This window comes from Xyrauchen texanus, chromosome 28, assembly GCF_025860055.1.
Source record: "Xyrauchen texanus isolate HMW12.3.18 chromosome 28, RBS_HiC_50CHRs, whole genome shotgun sequence".
Classification (NCBI taxonomy): domain Eukaryota; kingdom Metazoa; phylum Chordata; class Actinopteri; order Cypriniformes; family Catostomidae; genus Xyrauchen; species Xyrauchen texanus.
In genome coordinates this window covers 11,250,631-11,276,041 of record NC_068303.1, presented here as the reverse complement: position 1 = coordinate 11,276,041, position 25,411 = coordinate 11,250,631, and the positions used below count along the sequence as shown (strand labels likewise).

The 25,411-nt window shown below is 36.5% G+C and overlaps 3 protein-coding genes across 4 annotated transcripts in view; 2 read left to right on the top strand and 1 right to left on the bottom strand.

Annotated features, from left to right (window-relative positions):
* Window positions 1–8,262, bottom strand: part of enah (ENAH actin regulator) — a 138,378-nt gene extending 130,116 nt beyond the window's left edge. The window contains exon 1 of the mRNA XM_052095378.1: window positions 7,946–8,262. Coding sequence (XP_051951338.1) covers window positions 7,946–7,950 — 5 coding nt within the window. The 5' untranslated portion in view covers window positions 7,951–8,262. The remainder of the gene's footprint in view (window positions 1–7,945) is intronic.
* Window positions 8,263–10,471: 2,209 nt separating this feature from the next.
* On the top strand, window positions 10,472–11,641 carry srp9 (signal recognition particle 9). The gene is made up of 3 exons (XM_052095387.1): window positions 10,472–10,643; window positions 10,980–11,048; window positions 11,134–11,641. The coding sequence occupies exons 1-3, from the start codon at window positions 10,572–10,574 to the stop codon at window positions 11,251–11,253; spliced, it is 261 nt and encodes an 86-aa protein (XP_051951347.1). The 5' UTR covers window positions 10,472–10,571; the 3' UTR covers window positions 11,254–11,641.
* Window positions 11,642–14,877: 3,236 nt separating this feature from the next.
* Window positions 14,878–24,319, top strand: ephx1 (epoxide hydrolase 1, microsomal (xenobiotic)). Of its 2 annotated transcripts, none has more exons than XM_052095382.1 (9): window positions 14,878–14,941; window positions 15,754–15,947; window positions 16,892–17,072; window positions 18,864–19,082; window positions 19,265–19,394; window positions 20,283–20,497; window positions 20,677–20,785; window positions 20,860–20,982; window positions 23,728–24,319. In XM_052095382.1, the coding sequence occupies exons 2-9, from the start codon at window positions 15,765–15,767 to the stop codon at window positions 23,936–23,938; spliced, it is 1,371 nt and encodes a 456-aa protein (XP_051951342.1). In that variant the 5' UTR covers window positions 14,878–14,941; window positions 15,754–15,764; the 3' UTR covers window positions 23,939–24,319. The 2 variants fall into 2 exon arrangements, with proteins under 2 accessions (XP_051951342.1, XP_051951343.1); XM_052095383.1 differs by lacking the exon at window positions 14,878–14,941 and adding an exon at window positions 15,587–15,644.
* The last annotated feature ends 1,092 nt before the right edge of the window (window positions 24,320–25,411 follow it).

Genomic DNA, 25,411 nt, shown 5'->3' with positions numbered 1-25,411 from the left:
CTAGTGGAAAACCACTGCTTAGGAGCGAATTGCAAACATTAGTGCTCTTGTTGGTTGGTTGGCTTCACTTTTGTTCATCTAGCTGAATAATCCAAGCAGAGTTAAGTGGGAGAGCAGCAGCAGCAGCTTGAGTGAGTAGTAGTTTGTGTGGATATTGATAGGGATGTGGCCAGGAGCCAACAAAGCAAGACATGTGCAACAAACTCTCCAGTCATGCAGGCGTCCTAAACGTAAGATATGGATCCTCAGGGGCTTGGGTTGAGTGTCAAATGTCTGTGTGTTAGACAGGTGGAAAGGGATCCTTGAAATCGATGTTCTCCGAGGGCAGTGGATCTCAACCGGTTTTGCTTCAGGTCCTACATTTTCAACTGAAATTGCTTATTGTACAAAAGATAAAACAAAAATACAGGGAACCTTCTAATTTGATACATTGTGAAATTATTCATTTTAAAACTTAAAAGGGAACAAAAAAAATGCATCCAATTGATATTTAACATAGGGGTGGGCGATATGACTTATACTTATATAAAGGTGGGCTTATACCACGATATGAGTAATCATGATAACAATATATTTCATGATTAAATTATTTAAAACTATCAAATTTCTATGATTTAAATAGAAAAACAATAAAAATCTGTTACGGTAATAACCAAATTAATTTTCTTTAGCGTACTTAATTTTAAGGCGTTATAACAGATTGTTTGTATTACATGAAGTGATTTTCATTGCGCAGATTTGTTTTTTTTTTAAACTGTGTTGTCTTTTGTGAACCAACACCACAGATGTCAAACCTGTTTTAATAACAAGCTCTACTTCATTTTCTTGACTTTACTATTGATCATATCAGCACAAATTCATCAAATGATGAAGAAGTACAAATGTGCATTGTAGTCAAGCGCACCTCCGCATATTAAAGAGATGATTCAAGTGTCTGGATCACGGTGACGTTGTCGCTGTCTCGGCAGAGTGTGTCAGATCACGGTGGACTGACCCAGTATCCTCCCCAGTAGAGCACTCAGAATCAGCCCACAAAATCAGAATTGCAAAGAATCAGCAACGAGTTTGTGGGCACGTTTGCGGCATTGCCTGATCTGCAGAATTCCTTTAGTGAATCTGGCATTAAGTCATCGTGTGCAAATAACCAGCAATTTTACCAGCCGCAACTCATTCCCTGCCTGGTTTCAGTCTTACTATAAGTGTGCCCACTGATAGATGTTTTCTAGGCACTTTTTCACACATCACTTAATTACCTGAAGTCAAAAAACTCAACATGACCTCCATCATTTTTCCACACAGAGCTGACGATTAATGCCAGTCAATTGAATTTAACTAACACTGAGGTGGAAAATTGCAGCATTGTTTCTTTCATGGAGTAGCTCTAGGTGTCCAAGCATATTTCATTATGTTTCTGTGTAAGACCAAGAATGACTAAAACAAACCCACTAGTTATGCCACCTCATGTCTTGTTGCTGCAATTTTCCTGTTTATTAATCCAACAGAACTGGCTTTTCCAACACTGATCTCTGCCAGCTAATCCCATACTCCCAAATCTACTCTGCTGTGAAGCAACACAACTGGTATGAGATATCTCCACTTGAAAAATAACTTAAACTGTCACGTGATGCCCATAAATGCTTTTCCTAAATGAAATGCATCATGTTAAGGTGATGCGCTACAAAATTACTTTCAAATAGGTTGATCATAAAAAATTAAATAAACTTACTTAGACTCTGGAAAATGGGAACATTATTGAAAATACACATTCATAGTATCATTAAAGCAAGCAAACTGCAGTTGATGCAGCATGTGCAACTGGTTTGAGGTAAAATAATGCAATTGTTAGGTGATAGAAATTATTTGTCCCTTTCAGGCCAAGGCTACAAAAGGCTACAAAATACTGGCTCAACGGCTGTTGTTTACCCTGAATACGAGCAGGTGTTCACTGTAAGCACAGCAGCATGAGTAATAAAAATATAGCTAAAGGGAAAGGGGAAAAAAATAAATAAATAAATAAATAATGAAACCCAAAGTAAAACAAAACATATGGCAGATACATAGTTCCTACTAAAGACTTTACATACACCTTAACCAAATACATTTAAACTGTAGAAAACATTCCCTGTCTTAGGTCAGTTAGGATCACTACTTCAAAAAAGTGAAATGTCAGAATAATAGGAGAGAATTATTTATTTCAGCTTTTATTTCTTTCATCACGTTCCCAGTGGGTTAGAAGTTTAAATACAGTTAGTATTTGTTAGCATTGCTTTTAAATTGTTTAACTTTGGTCAAATGTTTTGGGTAGTCTTCCACAAACTTCTTGCTCACATACGATTTTTCATTTCTGCCAACAAAGTTTATATTGGATTGACGACAGGGCTTTGTGATGGCTCCAATACATTGACTGTGTTGCCCTTATGCCATTTTGCCACAGCTTTGGAGGTATAATTGTCCATATTGGAAGACCCATTTGCGTCCGAGCTTTAACATCATAGCTGATGTCTTTAGAAGTTGCTTCAATAAATCCACATAATTTTCATTCCTCATGATGCCATCCATTTTGTGAAGTGCACCAGTCCATCCTACAGCAAAGCACCCCCACAACATGATGCTGCCAACCCCATGCTTCACGGTTGGGATGGTGTTTTTTGGCTTGCAAGCCTCACCCTTTTTCCTCTAAACATAATAATGGTCATTATGGCTAAACAGTTAAATTCTTGTTTCATAAGACCAGAGGACAATTCTCCAAAAAGTAAGATCTTTGTCCCCATGAGCACTTGCAAACATTAGTCTGCCTTTTTTTATGGTGGTTTTGGAGCAGTGGCTTCTTCCTTGCTGAGCAGCCTTTCAGGTTGTCAACATAGGACTTGTTTTGCTGTAGATATAGATACTTTTTACCTGTTTCCTCCAGCACAGTCACAAGGTCATTTGCTGTTGTTCTGGGACTGATCTGCAATTTTGCAGCAAACTAGCTTCATCTCAAGGAGACATAATGTGTCTCTTTCCTGATGGCTATGTGGTCCCATGGTGTTTATACTTGCTATTTTTTGTACAGATGAAATTGGTACCTTCAAACATGAATCAGACTTTTTCTGAAGTCTTTGCTGATTTCTTTTGATTTTCCCATTATGTCAAGCAAAGAGGCACAGGGTTTGATGACTCCAATTCAGTACACCTCCACTCAGAAGCTAACTGGCTAACTTCCTAAAGGCTTGACATAATTTTCTTGAATTTCAAGCTACTTAAAAGGCACAATTAACTTAGTATACATTTCTGATGCACTGGAATAGTGATACAGTCAATTAAAAGTGAAACAATCTGTCCGTAAACAATTGTTGGAAAAATTACCTGTGTCATGCACAAAGTAGATGCACGAAACGACTTACCAAAACAATAGTTTGCTAATATTATATCTGTGGAGTGGTTAAAAAATTACTTTTAATGACTTCAACCTTAACAGATAACATATAAGGATGTGCCAGAGTGGTCAACGAATTGACTAATAGTCCCACAACTGACTAGTTGATTAGTATGGTCGACTACTAACATTAAAACTTTTTAGAGGTGATGGTTTTAATCAGAGATGCAGTTCTCTAGTGTGTAATTCAGCATTCAGGATGTGCATAAGCAGTTTTGTGCCACTCTGTATTGGAGCCTCTTATTTCTTACTTTGATGGTTTTGTGGAATATGATGTTATAGTTATTTAGCCTAATTATTTGTTGAATATCCATTCGTTACCATGTCAAAGTGTTGCTCTTAGCGTTGTTTTTTGTTTATGAAAAGGAATTAAATCCACTCAAACTCTTAAGTGCCTATTCACTCATGTGCTATCTGCAGCGAAAACCATTAACACATCTGCACTAAATAACATATGCCTCTCTTATCATTATTCTTTTGTCTTTATTCTGCCCATTAACACTTTCGTTCACTTATTTTTGCAGTAGTATCAGTGTCATAATAATTTAAACTAAGAGTGTAATCTGCACATATTATGGCCATGTTATCGGCACATATTATGGCAGTGTATAGCTTGTTAACAGATTAGCATCATTAATTCAGAATGCAGACAAGACAAAGAAAACATTTTCTACTGCATATACAGTATATTACTTTAAATCATTTTGAGTGGTTAAAACAGCTTCTTTACTGACCTAATATGAATTATACTCATAGAATGAGCCACAAAGTCATTGATAACACATTTTAATGTCACATCTGTTAAGGTTTTACATGAAGCATCCTCGTATTTAAATACTCATCTAAATGCCTCCCACAGCAGTGTGGCAGGTGTCTGAATGTTTGGAAACAGTATACCGTTGCTCAGCTGTTTAGAACTACTTTTTGACTTCTCTGGAAATATATCAGGGCAATTATGCATTATCCATAACCACGACTAGTCATTCAAACAACTGACCAACTACTCGATTATGAAATTTGATCGTTTTTTGCACATCCCTAGTCGTTGCACAGCAGTTCCTGTTTTATTGGTGTGTCCAAGATACTATCAAATCAATTTCATTTAGAAGTCCATTTTAAACACTCTGGAATATGTATTGGCCTCCAAGTTCCAACAAAGTGTCTTTAGAGAGGTGCAGGCATGCAAGTAGTCAGAATCACTCAACTTGATGTTTGCCACTGAATCCATTCATTCAGCCGTTACAGAATGTGATAATATGTAGCAAAAAGTAATCAACTCCCAAAGTGACTGAATTGGGAACAGCAGCAAAGAAAATGCAGTCACAAATGGAGAAACTGGTTCATAAAGCATAAATAGACCAAATAACCAGTCATATATAGTCTTAATACAAGTTACGCAATGACTTCTTGTTAATAGCAAAGTCACACTCGCAATTGTGCTGTTGTACTGAACGTCAGTAAGAGATCAAGGGACAGGATGAACCTGTGCCACCGACATCAAAGCTAAAGAACTTGACAGACCACTGTATGAGAGATAAAAATGGACAATATTATGGGTGACAGGGTGTAATAGAGAGCAAGGTGTGGGGGGAAGATGAGGTAGAGAGAGAATCTCTACCAAAGAGAGAAATTACAGAAGAAGAATAAGGGAAAGTAGTTTAAATAGCCACACCAACACGATTGTGCTCATATTATGCTGTGCTGATTAGCCTAACCATGAATATTCTGAAGTGGCTCAGGACCTTTTAATGGCAGATAGATATAGTAAGGACATACTAATGAATTCAAATGACCTGAAAGCTTCCAGTGAGATTAAAAAATAAGAGCAGCCACAGTGAAGAAACTTATTTTAATATGCTTAAAAGGTGAAGTGTGTAATTGCAAATGGAACTGCAAAAAAAATGGCAGTTCCAAACACTCCCCCATCTGCCAATGGTAATAAAACAGACAGTCCCGCTCCAAACTCACAACATTAGCTGAGCCAAAGTTGCCATGTCAGCCTAGTTGGAATGCTTTTTTTTATTATTATTTTCTTCCCAATTTGGAATTCCCTATGAGCTCTAAATTCTCGTGGTGGTGTAGTGACTTGCCTCAATCTGGGTGGCGGAGGAAGAATCTCAGCAATCTGCCTCCATGTCTGAGACGTCAATCCACACATCTTATCACGTGGCTTGTTGAGCTCGTTACCGCAGAGACGTAGCGCATGTGGAGGCCCACGCTATTCTCCATGGCATCCACGCACCATGTGCCCCACCGAGAGAGAGAACCACATTATAGCAACCACGAGGAGGTTAACCCAACATGACTCTACCAACCAGGCCAATTGGTTACCAAGGAAGTCTGACTGGAGTCACTCAGCATGCCCTGGATTCGAACTTGCGATGCCAGGTTTGGTAGTCAGTGTCTTTACTTGCTGAGGTCCTCAGGACCCCCGGGCTGGTTGGGATGCTTAAACAAGTAGAGCAATGTTTTGATAGTGCCACAGTTTAAACTTTTCGGAGGAATCAACCTACAAATGGCTTGCTTTTAGTGGTCTCTACACATTAAGTAGGGAAACTACAAAGTATTTTGAATCTCAAAAAAACTTGATGAATTATTTTAAACATTTTGAAAAGCTAAAAAAACATGTTAAAACAAAAGTTGATTTCAAATGACCTCAGTTAACATGCACCAATGAAATAAAAGAAATAGCAAAATGTTGTAAAAAAAAAAAATATATGACACATGACCCACATATTTCAAGTCCAGTGAGTCACCATTCAGCTCGGCTATCTATTGCTAACTTAAAACCACTTTCATGATCTATGAAACACACAGTGTTTGACATAGCCTTCCAGAAACCCTGGAACAAGCCTTTTGAGTCTGAATAAAATTAATTCCTCAAAGTACCACCATCTAGAATAACATCAGGGTAATTAAACTATGAAGAAGCACAAATTGATGTATGAGAATTATTAGTGATCATACAAATGTTGTAGCATAAAAATCAAAACTATTTTATATTTGAGATTCTTCAAAGTAACCACACAAACACATGACATCCTCTCAAACTACTTCATGAGGTGCCTTATGCTTTTTAAACAGTTTTGAAGGAGTTCCCATGGCTGGGCACTTGCTGGCTTCTTTTTTCCAGTATCTAGTCCATGTCATCAATTTTATTTATCCTATGTTTTTCAATGAAAACTGAAAGTTACAGTTTTGTAAAGAATTTAATATAGACCCAACTAATAGCTATCTAGATAACTACTTTCACAGATTGAATGAGGCTTTAGATCAAATAATATTTAAGATAATATTAACATAAAAAAAAAAAAAAAAAAAAAAAAACACTAATTCAGTCAAGTGCATCCAACCCTTTGGCCGGTAGTGCATTTTATCCATTAAAAGTTCAAACATGTTCCTGCTCATTTCATATGCATTGTAACGCTGTGGTTGTGTCACAGTTAAAAGCTTGACACTTCCCAACACATGGTCGTGAAGAGTAAGAGGGAACAGTCTGGCTCTAAAAATCACAAAAACCACACCTGTTATGGCAAACAAACATGAAACACTCGCCTCCACTCAATCGCCCTCCCAAGTGGGAGACAATCCTGTTTTTGACAACCCACATACATCAGAGGTGCTATACTGTGTAATACCACGACAGGCCAAGTAAAACAGGAGAGATTAATCTAATGCAGAATGCAAGCTGCAGTTGTTCCTGAGGGGAAGGTTCATCAAAACTCTGTTTTAAAGGCAGCTTGTTCGTGCCGAAGGCTGCCAGCAGCTGGCCCTTTCTTCATGTGTCTTAAATGGAAGAGTAGGAGGAAACACTTAGTTGTTCTGATAATCAAAGCAAGGGCTGAACATTGTAACACATGTTCTCACCAGCTCAGCAAACATGGGAAACACATCTTAATCAAAATGTAATGCAGTTGCTAAATCCTCTATGTCCAAATAGCATATTTGACTATATTATTCTTAATAATACGATATAGCCCATTTTAAAGATGTATAAAAATTAATCTAACAGACTAGAAAAAAATCTAAACTGCCAATGTCTTTTAAAATGAGACAATATGCTAATTTTTACAGATAAAAGCAGAATACTGTAAATTCAGAGTTGTCACAAAAGCATAATTACGCTTATCTGATGCATCTTATATAAACAAGATCTCCCGAGCTCACTGTCATTCTGCATTGCAACAACTGCCTACTAACATGATACTTCATATGGTAACAAACACATATTAGCTTAATTCCCACACATACCCAAGTACCCTGTAGGTATGCAGGCGAATGAAAATTAATTGACTAAATAATCTATACATTTGTATCAGTTAATTAAGAGATTTATTTGCCTAAAACATTTTATTTCATGAATTGCACCCATTCAATATAAACTGTTGGGCAACTGAATTATTTATAAGCAGTGTGCAAATGGCACGTGCTTGAAAATACATTTTCCCCAAACAAAAAGAGCAACTATATATACACATATCACAATCTTGAATGTCAGTGCAGTGATAATAAAATCGTTTTCCTTACCTCATGGTGGTTTCCGCTCTATATATTCACTGTTATATAATTTCAGAGAGTTTGTGAAGTTCGCACTTGATGGAAGTCACTTCAGATATGAATGAAACGCCGCAGAACCAGAGAGTTTAAAAAAAAAATAAAAGTAAAAAAAAATAAAACAAAAGTAAATAAAAAAAATAACTCGATCTACATAATCTATCGCATTGCATCGCCGTTAGTGGATACTGCCGCAAAAAAAATTTAAGTGGTAAGAGAATTGAATTTCTCTGTTTGCTCTTCCAGGCGTCTGATCTTTTAACAGCGGCAACGTGCCGCTGGGATCCCCTGCAACAGCCACTGCAGCGACGCAAGGCTAAACTGAGGAACGTCATCACGCAAGGGACGCACAGATTCGATGGCCGCGCCCCCACGGAAGTTTGATACCAGTAGATGGCAGTGTAGAACGATAGATATAGAACGATAGAACGATAGAACGATAGAACGATAGATAGATAGATAGATAGATAGATAGATAGATAGATAGATAGATAGATAGATAGATAGATAGATAGATAGATAGATAGATAGATAGATAGATAGATGGATAGATGGATGGATGGATGGATGGATCATGATGTTGTAGACCTGCTGCTGCATCATGACTAATTTCAGCAGTTATCATATTTTAGAATAACTTATTTTAAATCAATGCAAGTCGTCTTGAGGCACACTCTTGGAAGTTTGATGGGGTCCCCTGGTGGGTCTGACCCCATTATTTGGGTTATAAAGTCAAAAGAGTGAAAATCTACACTGCCATCTACTGGTAATCTGATGCAGAAGTAACAAAATAGACTTCAGAATGTGATGACCCGTTTCCGCCTTATTTCCAGCAATCATTTTTATATGATAATTTAAAAATATATATTTAATGTAAGTTTATAACAGTATTCTTTGCGTTATATTACCCTGCAATTAGTTTTAAATACTGAAATACCACAGCTGCGAGGGGGTTTCGAATACTGAGAGACAGTAAATTTGGCATTTTCTCCCATTATACTGTCTAGTCCACAACTCTCTATTTTTTCTTCTTCTTCTTCTTCTTCTGGAAAGTCATTCAAATGTAATAGTGTCTTTTTCTTTTGCTCTAGGTGCAAATTTTGTAAATGAAAACCATATTTGCTGTGTTCTCCCATTCACCGCTGTCGAAGTTTACCCTGCAAAGGTTTACTTCCGAGTTCCAAAACCCAGAGTGTGGAAAAAGGTCTATACTTGTATTGCTTTGCCCTACCCACAACTAGATGAAAGTAATATAATATAGCTACATTACATTTAGCATTGCATGGACTAAACAGTGGGAAAGTTTGAGTCAGGTCTCGTTAAACCTAAAATGTTAACTGACAGTCAGCTAAAAAGTCGTGTCAAGTACCAAAATATGTATTACATTTGCTTTCGCACACATTTGCAAATTAATTTCTCTACTGTCTTTACCTACTTGGTAGCGCTGGATGGCAAATGTTATCGGCTAATAACGTTGCCTATGAGGCAAAAGTTGTTTACCACCAGGGGGCGCGTAGGGCCTCAGAAAGCCGAATTATCCATTGAGCAGCATTAGAGAATACTTAGCAGAGACAGGTCACTTCTATTAAAATGAATGGGAGAAGTTGGAACGCCCAAAAATCAACTGATTTAGAAAGGAAGTCCCGCCTTACAGGTAAAATAGCCAATCATATTTTAGATGCAGACATGGCTTGTCAATCAACTCGAGAGCGTGCATGCGCATTAGCTATACAAACCTGAAAAATTCGTCTTTCGTAATCTAATGTAAATAAACAGCGTTTATAATACCAATGTCGTCGTATTTTACTGCTGAAATATGATCTTTGATCGTAATCTTGACATCATTTCGGAGATTTCGGTCTTTCCCCATTCAAGTAGATAGGAACTGCACATTCATGACTGGAAATAGCTTCCCTGAGCGTTGCCCGTCAGGATGACTTTGGCCGCGTTCAATTAATAAATCGTTGTACAGTAAAACTTTAAAATTCGTTGTACCATTAAATAGTTGTTTAACTTTGTTAATTCCACATAAAACGAAAATGTGGCCTTACGGGCTCTTTAAATTTGTTTTGAAAACACAATAATCACAGTAATCATAAACTATTATGATTGGTCCGTCTTCATAAGCGCTGCAAAAATTAATAAGTACGAAATGAACACAAAACCGATCAGCAGCAGAAAATAGTCCACACCTAAATAATTCCAATGAGAATCTTTAAAATTCACTGAATTATAAACAAAGAGTATTCCATATTCTTTGTTATCAATACACTGTGAATATTTGGTTAAAATTGTTAAATAGAATTTACATTTTCCGATCGTGCCTGACTACGTCAGGACCACAAGTCTCCGCCCACATTTATATGAACCAATCACGGCAGATATATCTGAACAAGAATGTAACGTAGCGGCCACGCAACAGTATGCACGTTTTCTATTGGTTAGCTCAGCTGAAGACCAATCAGAGTGTGTTTTTCTCTTATTAACGGTGGCCATATTTTAGGCCACCTGGGTTTTGCTTCAAACAGCTGTATCTTAAGACGCCGCAACATTTACCTATATTTAATAAAATATCGTACTTTTGTTTAGTATCTAAATTATGCCTTATTATCAGACATGGGAAGAGTTTGCCCGAGCGGCTGAAAAACTCTATTTGACGGATCCGATGAAGGTAATGTAGGTTACTAGCACAGTTCAAGATCACATAGTTTTGTCATTACAGTGAAATGGCAGCTTTCTGATATTATAGTTGTCTAGAAAGAGTATTTCAGAGCAAATGCGACATGTCCGTTTGTATATTAAGTTGTGCCGTATATATGCATCAACGTGGGTTTATATGTCAGTATGTGTTTAATTGTATTTCCTGAGACCGAGAAGACAGCAGTATTCAAACCTGAGATGTATTGTTGCTCTTGATAGAATTATCTAAAACCGTTAAGTCTGCTAATAATTCTGCTGCAGAGATCTTATGTTTAAAGCTTTGTTTAGATGTTTGTTGTCGTTTCAGGTCAGGGTAGTTCTGAAATATCGACACTGCGATGGAAACATCTGTATGAAAGTCACCGATGATGCTGTGGTAAGTTGAGCCCTTGAAAGTGTACTGTTTGTACAAAAGTGCCTCTTGTATATCACGTGATTTTGATTTTTAAGTTTTATCTCAGTGTTTACAGTACAAGACTGATCAGGCCCAAGATGTGAAGAAGATTGAGAAACTGCACGGCAAGTTGATGAGATTAATGGTCTCAAAAGAGACACACAGTGGAGCCATGGAAACGGACTAAATGAATCCTAGGACCTTTCAGTCTTGGACCGTTGTTTGTGACAGTCTGACTCTCAAATTTTAAAGAGTCACCGATCTGCAGGTGGATGGAGACGTTTGGTTGATGTTTGACTATATTGAGAATGTCCAAATCATGCTCGCTTGGATTTTGGATGGAGCAAGTTGCAGGAACTTCCCACAAGAGGATGATATTTGTTTATATTTGACCAAGTCATAGTTTGTGTTATTTAATTTGGTCTAAAAGTGGTTTTTATCTGCATCAACATCAAGGGAATATGTTTTGTACCAAGGCCTTCTTTATTTCTTTTAAAGCTGATGGAAATTAAATCCCAGTCCTGAAGTTTATCTACAATGTATGTACAAAGAACCTAAATAAATTTTTGTTCTTCCCCTAAATTTGATCTTTCTTATATATATATATATATATATAAAAAGATTACCTTCTCAATCATAGATGAATGTAATGAAGCCCACCTGCCCACATTGCTCAAACCTTTTTTATAAAAAGGTCAAAATTAACACTAACTAAATCAGACAAATTTGCTGGGAATAAAATGCCCAAATACGTAATGCCCTGTTTGGGGCATTGGAAGGCTGGTAACAACTGAACACATCACTGTCAGAGCCAAAGCTTTGGATTTAGACCAATTGACTATATACCCTGAGAACTTGGAAAAACAATAATAAAATATAATCTGTGTAAAGCAGAAGCTTTTGTGCCACGCCTTCCGCCATCACCCCTGGAAAATCATCCTCCTTATCTCGGCTGCTAATGGTTCCAGGGCAAGACAGAACAATAATGGGGAAAGAGGGCAACCCTGCTGAGTGCCCCTATTCAGAGTAAAATAATCTGAAATTAATCCATTTGTTTGTACTGCTGCTATAGGGTGTCTATAAAGTAACTTAATCCAACCAATAAATGTACTCCCGAACTATACGTTTCCAGAATCTTAAAAAGATAATCCCATTCTACCATATCAAACACCTTTTCAACGTCAAGTGAGATGCAGCAACCAGTGTCTGATCATTCGCTACCGACCACATGATATTGATTAAAAACCTAATGTTCTCAGAAGAGCTACGGCCTTATAAACCCCACCTGATCTATATGTATAAGAGATGTCATGACTTTACTTAAACGGTTAGCCAAAGTTTTGGACAAAATGTTTACATATCTGGATCAGGGAAATTGGACTAATTTTTACACTTGCTTGGATCTTTGTCCTTTTAAGAATCAGACTGAGAGATCAAGATATAACTCTTTGAAAGCATTATTAATATCAATGGCTGAGGTAAATATTTCACCACCAGCAGATTTCACTGAGGGAATGGTAGAAAAAGACTCTCTGCTTTATATATTTAGCCAAAAGCTTCCCTACTGTATCCCCCAACTCAAATTATGACTGTCTTGCCCTGAACAACCAAAACTCCACTTTCCGTGACAAAAATAGTGTTATATATGTATTTCAATAGGGTTGATTCTTATAGGCCGTTAGATGACATTCGGCGCTTCAGCTCTGCCTCTGAACTTTTAATATTCCCTTCCAACACCACAAGTTCATGTGCTTTAGATTTTTTGGTGAATGAGGCATACTGTATAATCTGACCCCTAAGAACAGCCTTAAATGCCTCCCAAGCCACGCCCACAGAGGACCAGTTGGTCTCCATATAAACATTTATTTCAGTCTTTAACATTTGTTGGAAATCAGAATTTTGCAAAAGGGATACATTAAAACGCCAACTATATGATCTCTTTTTCTCTGTATGTGGCAACACCTCTGAACTCACTATGGCGTGATCTGAGACTAAGATGTTTTCAACAGATGAAATGAGGATTTAGATATTAAAAAACAAACAAACAAACAATCTATTCTAGAATAAATCTTATGAACTGATAAAAAAATGTTTATATTCCCTACCAGATGGATTTAAAAGTTTCCAGATATCTGCAGGACCAAGATTTTTACACATCCTGTGAGGTGTCAATGTTGCTCTAGTGGGCATACACACTTTTGCTTCACTATGAGTCCATCAAAAGATTAAAGTCTCCTCCCAATATTATATCATGAGGGGTGCCATGCAACATCCCCTCAAGATCTATAAAAAAAAGCCCTGATCTTCAGCGTTAGGTAAGTAACTATTAGCCTTCCCAGAAAATATAAAAGATCTAGTGCACAAAATATAATGGTATCTAAGCCAGTCTTGAAAATGTGTGTTATATTGTGATCTGTTATGTCCTATAGCCTATACATCTCACAGAAAAATCCCACCGCATCCCTCCCATCCACTTTGCAAGGGCAAAATGTCATCTAAATTGAGTTTTGGACAAAATAAATTAAGGATTAAAGAAATATTGCAGGTTCAATAAAAGTCGACAGCATTGTGGCATAATATTGATTACCACAAAAAAATAAAATACTCTGACTTGCAAATAATATTCTTTAAAAAGAGCAAAAATCTGGATTCCAAAGAGTCACTTACAATGGGAATGAATGGGGCAATCCGTCAATGTTAAAACACTCAGTGTTTCAAAAATATACCCACAAGACGTAAACAATATGCGTGTTAACATGATTTTAGTGTGATACAAATGCTTTCTAACCTTTGCTGTGTAAAGTTATAGCCAATTTTACAATTTCGTTACCATGATGGTATGTATACGACACTAAAATTACTGTAACAAATATTGTTTAAACAAATTTACAGCTAAAATAATAAAACTTTTAACAGAAGAGTTAATGTTAGTGCTTTTATCAAATTATAAGCTTCACATTTTTGCCTTTAAACTCTCCAAAAATTGGCCCCATTTACTTCCATTGTAAGTGCCTCACAGTTACTTAGATTTTTTTTTTTTTAAGAAAATGACAGATGAGTCGAACTTATTTTTTGTGGTAATCAACATTATGCCACAAATGCTGTCCACTGAGCTTAACATGTATTGAACCTGGAATATTCCTTTAATAGCTCAGTTTAAAAGATTAGGTGTAGGCCTATACATTGAAAAGTGCAGAAAAATATTTATTTGGCCTAGTTTAGCTGGCATAGCTGCCCAACTCACATACATTTACCTTACATTACCAGAGTTAGACATAGACAGTTATTTTTGCTTCAGTAACTTCGTATTAGCTACCACTGTCAAAGTCATCTGAAAGAAGAATGTACATTTTCTGTGTGCATTTTACACTGTTTGATAGAGGTCCCATATAAATGTATTAAGAATTTACAGTAGTAACAATAATTGTAGTTAATGGGGTTTTTGTTGTTGTTGTTGTTGTTGTTGTTGTTGTTGTTTTTTTGTTTTGTTTTTTTTCAGAAAAAAAATAAAATAAAAATCCTCCATAATCAGGGGCGAAAATTTCATCAAAATGTTGGGGGGGACAATAAACATAACAATTCTCAAGAGCAATTTTTGAAGGTTTTTTTTTGTTGTTGTTGCCCCGTTTGCGTTTGTATTATTTTATTTCTTAAACAATTATTTTAAGAATATATCATTATATTATTTACAATACACATATTTTAATGATATTTTAGGGGGGGACAACCCTCAGATATGTCCATATGTCCATAATGATGTTTTATAAGAGAGTGCGCGCAGTTCTTTTGTGACTACATTTCCCATGTTGCACTGGGATTATGTTTCTGCGTATCAAGTTCTAAACGGTCACATTATTCCTTTGCTACTTATTGAGGTAAGTGTTGTTGTTCTCGTATTTTGCATGTTTGTTTGTTAATCATTGGTTCATCTACAACAACAGCATAAAATCGTTTAGTGCGTTGTTATTTTCCGATGTATGTTGAGTTATCTCAGTTCGCTCTTTGGATGTTGTATTACTCACACTGATTATGCAAATTAACTCTGGTCGTACAGCAGTTTCACTATGGTAATTTGAGTAAAATTAAGTTTATGCAACATGAAACAATTTGCAAAAATACTTATGTGCATGTTTTGGTTTATTTTCATTGGACTGAATACAAGAATTCCACAAGAATTATGTATTAGTTTTAATGAAGCTGTTAATTATCCAGATGCCAAGAAGGTCTTGATTCATTTGACTGTGCAAACAAGCTAAATCTGTGAAAAGTAATGTCAGATGAGGTTATGGTGCATGATGTTTCGGTGTAAAACACTTAATTCATTCAGATATAATAGCACACAGTCAGTTTAGAGGGTATTTACTGTGTATCAGGGGTTAGACAGAGAAAAGCTTTGTCATGCATTTTAACCCAAATGGTTAAACTAAAGAGCTTTAGCCACAGTAATCCCAATGCTGGGAATGTTGTGCAACAATAGAACTTTGCTCCATTTTCCAACTGCGCATTCAAATTCAGTAGCCTAATGGCTAAATATCTGGACTGCTGATTGATATGTTAGTGGTTCAGATCCTGCAAGGGGTGAGCTACGACCATTACCATTGTGCCCTTGTGTAATACACATAACTTCAGGTTTCTCCACTGAGATTGTTCTTTTTCTATTTAAAAAATGTTCTTTGCTTTATTCCAGTGACCTTAACCATGTACACGGAGCTGGCAGTGGCGTTGGGGCTCGGGGCGGTGGTTGCCCTTGTGATCCTGAAGAAGAAAAAGGGTGTCCTGAAAGCACAGGATGGGTGGTGGGGTGTGGGGGCTCATCCCCAAGAACCAGAGGATGACAGTGTACGCCCTTTTACAATTGAGGCAACTCCAGAGGATATTGAGGTAAAAAAAAAAAAAAAAATGGTGTCATCATTTACTCACCCTCATGTTGTTTTGTTCCATGGAACACAAAACGCGATGTTGTGGAGAACGTTAGCCTCAAGGTTCCGATATACATCTCCAGAAGTTCAGGGGTAAAAATCAGTTTGAAGCAGCCAAGCAATGGTATGCTGTTTGCGAACATTAAGACACCTGCCCGCCTTACCTCTGTGGGAGGCTTTAGAGGAGCATTTAAATATGAGGGTGCTCAAGACGCTATTGTGACATTAAAATGTGTTATCAATGACATAATGCATCATTCTGTGAGTAGAATTCAGATGAGGCCAGTAAAAGAAGCTGTTTTAACCACTCGATGATGATTTAAAGTAATATATATATATATGCAGCAGATAAAGTTTAATTTGTCTTGTTTACATTCTGAATTCATAGAGCTAACATGCTATACTATAATATGCACAGATTATACTCTGTTATTGTAATTATGATGACACTAATACTCCAGGACAGATCACACCAACTGATGACGTGAACCAATTGTAGTAAGAAGGTGTCTAGCAGCTGGTAAGAAGTTTTTTTAAAAGTTCACCTTATTTTTTTGGCCAGATTTTGATTTTTTTTGTTCTTCAATTTCATTTAAAGTATATTGGGGCATTCAGTCACCATTCACTTTGTACTGGAAAAAAGATATAATGAATGTGAATGGTGTAACCTTCTACCGGACATCTCAGTCCACGTTCCATGAAAGAAAGTCATATACTGTAGGTTTTGCATAACATGAGGGTGAGTATATAATGACAGATTTTTCATCTTTAGGTGAACCCTTCATTTAAGATGAAAATTCAAAATTGGAATATTCCAAATGATTTATTCATTGGAGATATATATTGGTGGAAACACAATTCATAGCCTGTTTTACATAATCAGCCTAGATGTTTTGTATTATTTAGGATCTTCATCGAAGGCTAGATCAGACCCGCTCCTTTCCTTCTCTTGAAGACAGTCAGTTTCACTATGGCTTCAACTCCAAATACCTAGAGAAGGTTGTGTCTTACTGGAGGAATGAATTTAATTGGAGAAAACAAGTGGACATACTAAACAGATATCCTCATTTCAAAACCAAAATTGAAGGTAACCTTCAGTACACAATACTATTATAACATTGATATTTTTTTCTGTATTTCATATATTTCATACATTTTACACCATAGCCACCAAGAAGAAGAAAATTAGAATTAAAATCTTCATTAGAGGTAGACAGATATATCGAGTTTACTGATTAATCAGTGCCGATAGTTACTTTTTGGAAGTGTTGTTATCAGAAAAAAAATCTATGCCAATAGTTGCAGATAGTTTTATTATTATTAATATTCCTCTGTGTTCATCTGTGGCCAGTGCTGGAGGATTCTACAGTTAGAACATCTTGGTTTTACAGTATTACAGCGGCCTCTAGAGGTGAAATGAAAACTGACACCTCGTGGGGATTTGCTGAATCTATATCTTTCATAATTTACAATATTCACCAATATATTTATCCTCACTTCAATGCATTTTTTGGTATTTTGATTAGATAATCAAGTGTTCTAAATTGAAGCGAGGTCATGCGAAGAAAAAATGTGAGTATATGAAAACATGCCCCATCAGCACATACATTGTGTCTTTAGTTTAGATTCACAAGATATATAGTTAATCTGATTAAATAAATATTACAAAAACCTTCATCTGTTGAATATATATGGGCTATAAAAAGCTCAATTTTGGTAAATATTTTTTTAGAGCATTGTTAATAAGCAAAGTCTCTGTCATTTCAAAATAAGAGTCCACGAGATATTTCAGTTGTTATTCATCAAATTTGTATTTTTTTCTGGTTAGTATTGGGATTTTGGTTCCATAATAACTAGGGCTGTCAATTTAATGAGTTAATTCAGTGCAATTAATTTGCCCAAAAAACATTTACGCAATTAATCGCACCATAATTAGGAAGAAATGCAAGCTTGTAATACCACCTGTTTACTCCAGAGGGCAGTAAGTGAAATTTCAGCTGTATGAGCATCGCACAGTTTATACAGTGAAGAAAACAACCCACATCACAGACATGCGTTATGTTCTTGCGTTCAAAACACTTGAAGGATCGCAAATGTGAACTATGGGATCTCAAGATGTGTTGAAAGATTGAGTATTAAACTATATTTAACTTGTAAACATTTTATGTTTATGATGCAACGCACCCGAGATGCTTCACAAGCATGTCTGACAAGCCCTCATAATAAATCTCGAGCTGATTGACAAATTCACTTGTGTAATGGATTGCTGTGAACTGTATGCCACTGTTTGACTTCTGATCAATAATATGGTAGTAAACAATACATTGTATTCTAAAGCCGTTTTTTGTGTTGTCTTATCTATGATTAACTCTTCTGCTAAAAGAATGTAATGCATTTTAATTATCTGAATATTATTTATTATATATAATTTTTTAATATTTAAAGATAACTTTGTATAAATATATATTGATATATATATGTATAATCTATATATATTGAATTATTGTTATATGAGGGGCTTTCTCAGCAAATATTTGTATGTGCGATTAATTGGGACAGCATGTAATTAATTCAATAAAATTTTTTAATCAATTGACAGCACTAATAATAACCAAAGGACTCTTGTTTTCTTTATGTCTGTGCCTGTCTTAGTAATAGACATTTTTTAACTTTCCATAAAACTATTTTAAATTTTAAAACAATCAGCCGATTAATGTCATCAGCCTTTCCCACACCTTAGTTATTGGTATTGGCAAAATCCATTATCAGTCGACCTTTAATCTTTATATCCATAGTTCAAAAATAACAAATTGTATTTTTGCTTTGTTATATACTAATTTAAGAACTAGTTTTTGTATGATCATCTATTATTTAAAAGGTATCGATATTCACTATGTCCACGTGAAACCGAAGAACCTGCCTGAGGGAACCCGTGCTGTGCCTCTGATGATGGTACATGGATGGCCAGGCTCCTTCTATGAGTTTTATGGTATAATTCCCCTGCTTACGGAACCAGCTAGCCCTGATGACATAACCTTCGAAGTTATTTGTCCATCTATCCCTGGCTATGGCTTCTCAGAGCCTCCCCATAAGAAAGGTTAAGTAGCAAACAGCCTACCATTTATCTTGTTGTTGTTTTTCCACAATGCACTTTCTTTTTATATTTTCCAAATATATGTTGTACATGAATACTTAAGGTCTTTTAAAATGTGTCATTATTTTTAATTTATGAAGTATTTATTATGTTGTTTTTAATGGTCATCATATTTTTTTGGACAGGTTTTGACTCTTTATGTGCTGCACACATCTTCAATAAACTGATGAAACGACTTGGTTTCAGCCAGTTCTATGTTCAGGGAGGAGACTGGGGGTGGCTTATTACCACTAATATGGCACAACTGGAGGCCAAGTATGTGTTAAAAAGAATTTTCAGGGTTCATTACAAGTTAAGCTCAATCGACAGCATTTGTGGCATAATGGTGATTAGCACAAAAATACATCTTGACTTTCCCCTTGAAAAGTACTGTTTCAAAAGTACAGCCACAAGACTGGCATAACATTATAAGTGTCACATTTCTGCCTTTAAACCCTCCAAAAATGTTCCCCATTCACTTCCATTGTAAGTGCCTCACTGTAACCTCGATTTTTGCTGCTGCTTTTTTTAAGGAGCGACTAATCGAAATAATTTTTGGTGGTAATCAACATGTCGTTTGAGCTTACCTTGTATTGAACCTGGAATATTATGTGTTATTGAGTATTTTCTAATTAGTATGAAATATAGGAATACTGATATGGGAATAGAGCTGTTCACCTATAGTCCAAAAACCTGGAAGAGAAATCTCCATGGGTTCCCTATGGATTTTCCTATGGGTTTTTATATTGGGGTTTTTGAACTTATGAGAAAAATAAGGTCTGTGGTATACATTTCGTGGACGTTTTGTTCTACAACATAAATGACAGTCATACTGTACCTCAAACGTGAATTTTGAAGCCGTATTGAATGACATACTTTTTTAAAAACACACGGCGGCTTCTAAATTAACATTTGAGGTATGGCTGTGTGTAATTTATGTTGTAGAACAAAACATCCACGTATCGTCAAGTAATGTTTACAACAGACCTTATTTTTCTCATAAGGTCAAAAACCCCATTATAAAACCCATAGGAAAATCCAGAGGGAACCCATGGCGAATCAGACTTCCAGGTTCGCCTGCAAATTGACATCACGTTTGAACAGCTCTATACTGAAATGCAACATCTTTTTAATAACTTTTGTTGCTCACTATTTTCTTTCCAGCACAGTGAAAGGCCTTCACGTTAATTTTGCTCCCCCTGCAAAACCAGGCCTTCTCATGGTGTTGTCTATTCTTCTGGGTCGACGGTTCCCAAAACTCTTTAGCTTTACAGATCATGATGTGAAACGCCTCTTTCCCTGTATGGAGAAAGTTGTGGTGGATGCAGTAAAGGAGTCAGGATACATGCACATACAGTCCACTAAACCAGACACTGTAGGTGAGACAACATATTATAGCATCTATTAATAGCTGGATGGGGTATGCACCTTTAAATAGACACTTTTATGTTCAAAAACATATGGATCTGTTGTTATATGGACAACTTTGTCCTATCAATTTATATATTTGATTTTCTAAATTACCAAATTGAGTTTGAATCCTGACTGTGTTGCACAGGCCGTGGATTGAATGACTCTCCTGTTGGTTTGGCTGCTTACATTTTGGAGAAGTTTTCAACGTGGACTGATCCTGAATTTAAGAACCTGGAGGATGGTGGACTGGAGAGGTAGGTATATTTTAGTTCATCTTTATAATAAGTTTTTTTTTATGTTTAACTAATCTCTGTCCACTGCCCAACAGGAAGTTTTCTCTTGATGATCTACTGACAAATGTGATGATCTACTGGACTTCTAGGTCCATTATATCCTCCATGCGTTTCTACAAAGAGAACTTTGGCAAAGGCCTCAACCAGCCCCATGCTAAGTAAGAGGAACTACAGGCTTTGATTAAAATGATGTGAATCTGTATCTGATATTTAATGCTAGTCATTGTAATGTTATGAAATTAAAGGCATAATATAATACTACTCGTCAATAGTTTGGACAGACCCACTCATTCTTTATTATTACTATTTTCAAAATTTTAGGATAATTAAGTCATTAAAACTAAGAAATAATAATAATTTAAAAAAATATTTTATTATAATATTTTTTGTGTAATTATATACACACAGTGAGGAAAATAAGTATTTGAACACCCTGCTATTTTACAAGTTCTCCCACTTAGAAATCATGGAGGGGTCTGAAATTGTCATCGTATGTGCATGTCCACTGTGAGAGACATAATCTAAAAAAAAAAAATCCAGAAATTTCAATGTATGATTTTTTAACTATTTATTTGTATGATACAGCTGCAAATAAGTATTTGAACACCTGAGAAAATCAATGTTAATATTTGGAACAGTAGCCTTTGTTTGCAATTACAGAGGTCAAACGTTTCCTGTAGTTTTTCACCAGGTTTGCACACACTGCAGGAGGGATTTTGGCCCACTCCTCCACACAGATCTTCTCTATATCAGTCAGGTTTCTGGGCTGTCGCTGAGAAACACGGAGTTTGAGCTCCCTCCAAAGATTCTCTATTGGGTTTAGGTCTGGAGACTGGCTAGGCCACGCCAGAACCTTGATATGCTTCTTACAGAAGCCACTCCTTGGTTATCCTGGCTGTGTGCTTTGGATCATTGTCATGTTGGAAGACCCAGCCTCGACCCATCTTCAATGCTCTAACTGAGGGAAGGAGGTTGTTCCCCAAAATCTCGCAATACATGGCCCCGGTCATCCTCTCCTTAATACAGTGAAGTCGCCCTGTCCTATGTGCAGAAAAACACCCCCAAAGCATGATGCTACCACCCCCATGCTTCACAGTAGGGATGGTGTTCTTGGGATGGTACACATCATTCTTCTTCCTCCAAACACGGTTAGTGGAATTATGACCAAAAAGTTCTATTTTGGTCTCATCAGACCACATGACTTTCTCCCATGACTCCTCTGGATCATCCAAATGGTCAATGGCAAACTTAAGACGGGCCTTGACATGTGCTGGTTTAAGCAGGGAAACCTTCCGTGCCATGCATGATTTCAAACCATGACGTCTTAGTGTATTACCAACAGTAACCTTGGAAACGGTGGTCCCAGCTCTTTTCAGGTCATTGACCAGCTCCTCCTGTGTAGTTCTGGGCTGATTCCTCACCTTTCTTAGGATCATTGAGACCCCACGAGGTGAGATCTTGCATGGAGCCCCAGTCCGAGGGAGATTGACAGTCATGTTTAGCTTCTTCCATTTTCTAATGATTGCTCCAACAGTGGACCTTTTTTCACCAAGCTGCTTGGCAATTTCCCCATAGCCCTTTCCAGCCTTGTGTAGGTGTACAATTTTGTCTCTAGTGTCTTTGGACAGCTCTTTGGTCTTGGCCATGTTAGTAGTTGGATTCTTACTGATTGTATGGGGTGGACAGGTGTCTTTATGCAGCTAACGACCTCAAACAGGTGCATCTAATTTAGGATAATAAATGGAGTGGAGGTGGACATTTTAAAGGCAGACTAACAGGTCTTTGAGGGTCAGAATTCTAGCTGATAGACAGGTGTTCAAATACTTATTTGCAGCTGTATCATACAAATAAATAGTTAAAAAATCATATATTGTGATTTCTGGATATTTTTTTTAGATTATGTCTCTCACAGTGGACATGCACCTACGATGACAATTTCAGACCCCTCCATGATTTCTAAGTGGGAGAAGTTGCAAAATAGCAGGGTGTTCAAATACTTATTTTCCTCACTGTATACACACACCTATATATACACACACACCGATCAGCCATAACATTAAAACCTCATGCCTAATATTGTGTAGATCCCCCTTTGTGCCACCAAAACAGCACCAACAGTGCAGTACATTCTGAGATGCTATTCTTCTCACCACAATTGTACAGAGTGGTTATCCGAGTTACCGTAGACTTTGTCAGCTCGAACCAGTCTGGCCATTTTCTGTTGACCTCTCTCATCAACAACGCATTTCCATCCACAGAACTGCCCCTCACTGGATTTCTAGAGACTAGCTAGATAAGCAGTTACAGAACTACTCAAACCAGCCCATCTGGCACCAACAACCATGCCATGGTCAAATCACTAAGATCAAATTTTTTTCCCCCATTCTGATGGTTGATGTGAACATTATTTGAAGCTCCTGACCCATATCTGCATGATTTTATACACCGCTGCCACACTATTGGCTGATTAGATAATCGCATGGATGTTTGTTGGTGCCAGACGGGCTGGTTTGAGTAGTTCTGTAACTGCTTATCTCCTGGGATTTTAACACACAACAGTCTCTAGAATTTACTCCGAATGGTGCCAAAAACAAAAAACATCCAGTGAGGGGCAGTTCTGTAAACGGAAATGCCCTGTGAATGAGAGAGGTCAACAGAGAATGGCCAGATTTGTTCAAACTGACAAAGTACTGTAACTCAGATAACCACTCTGTACAATTGTGGTGAGAAGAATATCGCCTCAGAATATACTTTGAATCAAAAATTTAAATTTGTCTGAAAAACTAATTTAAAGAATTAAGCTTAAACATGTAAATTTTTTTGAAGAAACGACATTGTTGAATTTCTAAGAAGTAAAATATTTTATTTTCACCTCAATGAGCCATGCCTCTTCTACCCAATAGGCTCCCCGTTTACGTTCCGACAGGTGTGGCCTCTTTCCCCAATGAGGTGATGCACACTCCTAAACTGTGGGTTACACAGAAATACCGTCAACTCAAGACTTACACTTCCATGGCTCGCGGGGGGCATTTTGCTGCTATGGAAGAGCCACAGTTACTGGCAGAAGATATTCAGAACTTTGTCAAGATTGTGGAGAAGAGAAAGAGGAAATGAGGTTCAATTGTTTTTATATGTACGTTCTCAATCACATTCATGGGACTTTCATAAAATGCATATAAACTGATGACCATGATGTAAAAAATCATTATATAGAAAGTTATTATGAACAATTGTATCAATTTACACTAATTCTTACTGCAAGTAACAGCACTATTTAATGCTGGGAATATAAGAATTGTACTAACACAATCTTATGTGTGCTATGTGCCTGTGTCTTACTGTACATTATTATATAGTAACAGCAGCTCACATTTGATATAAATATTTTTGTGTGATTGTTTGTGGGTCCTTGAAGTGTTATTTTGAGTGTTCTTAAAGAGTGTTTGTATGGGACCAAGTAGTGAATATAGAGTAATTGAGAATAAACAGTTTGAATATGACACAATATGCACAAGTCTATTTTTATTGAAAAATGCATGTACTGTTTGATCTTTAAAAACCTGGTACATATGAGGTCATTTTTGAAATCTAAAATAATTTACATAGGTCTGTATATTTATCAGTGAGGATCAAATTTCCACTTGTGAAAATGCTTTTATTTTGCATTTTTATCATTTAAAGGGATAGTTTGTGCAAAAATGACAAATCTCTCATCATTTAGTCGCCCTCATGCCAACCCAAATGTGTGGACTTTCTTTTTCTTCTTAACACAAAGATTTCTAGAAGAATATCTCAGCTCTAGGTCCATACATTGCAAGTGAATGGTGACCAAAACATTGAAGCTCCAAAAAGCACGAAGACGGCATAAAAGTAATCCATAACCAGGGTTGGGGAGTAACGGAATACATTTAAAATACAAAATTTAAGTAACTATTCCACTACAGTTACAATTAGAATAGTTACATTTAAAAAGTATTTTAATCACAGAAGATATTATTTTTGATACTTTTGTTTGAGTGGATACAATGACACCTGGGACGGAGAGGTGCGGTGACCTTGTTGTACATACATGTTAAGTTTGTACAGAGATGATTTCACCTCTAAAGAACTAAATTGTGCCAAAAAATGACCAAAAACAATTACTAAAACAGCAGTTGCGAGTCGGGTGGCCAGGCTTCGTCCATGGTGGCCCCACCTTAAACAAGATCAGTTTGATATATCTTGTTTTAGAAACAACATTGCATAAAATATTTTGGTTTTTCAGAGAATGTATTTTTATAATCTATTATAGTTTATAGTCAAAACAAGTGAAAAAAAACTACCAGTGCTGAAGAAGTAATCCAAAGAATTTAGAATACATTACAGACCTGATTTGAGAAATAAATGTAAAAATGTTGCTTACATTGAATTAGTGAACTACAAATAATAGAACATTTAATATATACTTTATATCTTATTTATTTGTGATGTTTAAATAAGAACAGATTTCCCAGATTGTCTCTGTGGACTCAAGCCTTTTGGTTTGAATAACTGTATTACTTAACCAGGCTAACTCAACACCATGATAATTCGGTCAATGTTGAAACT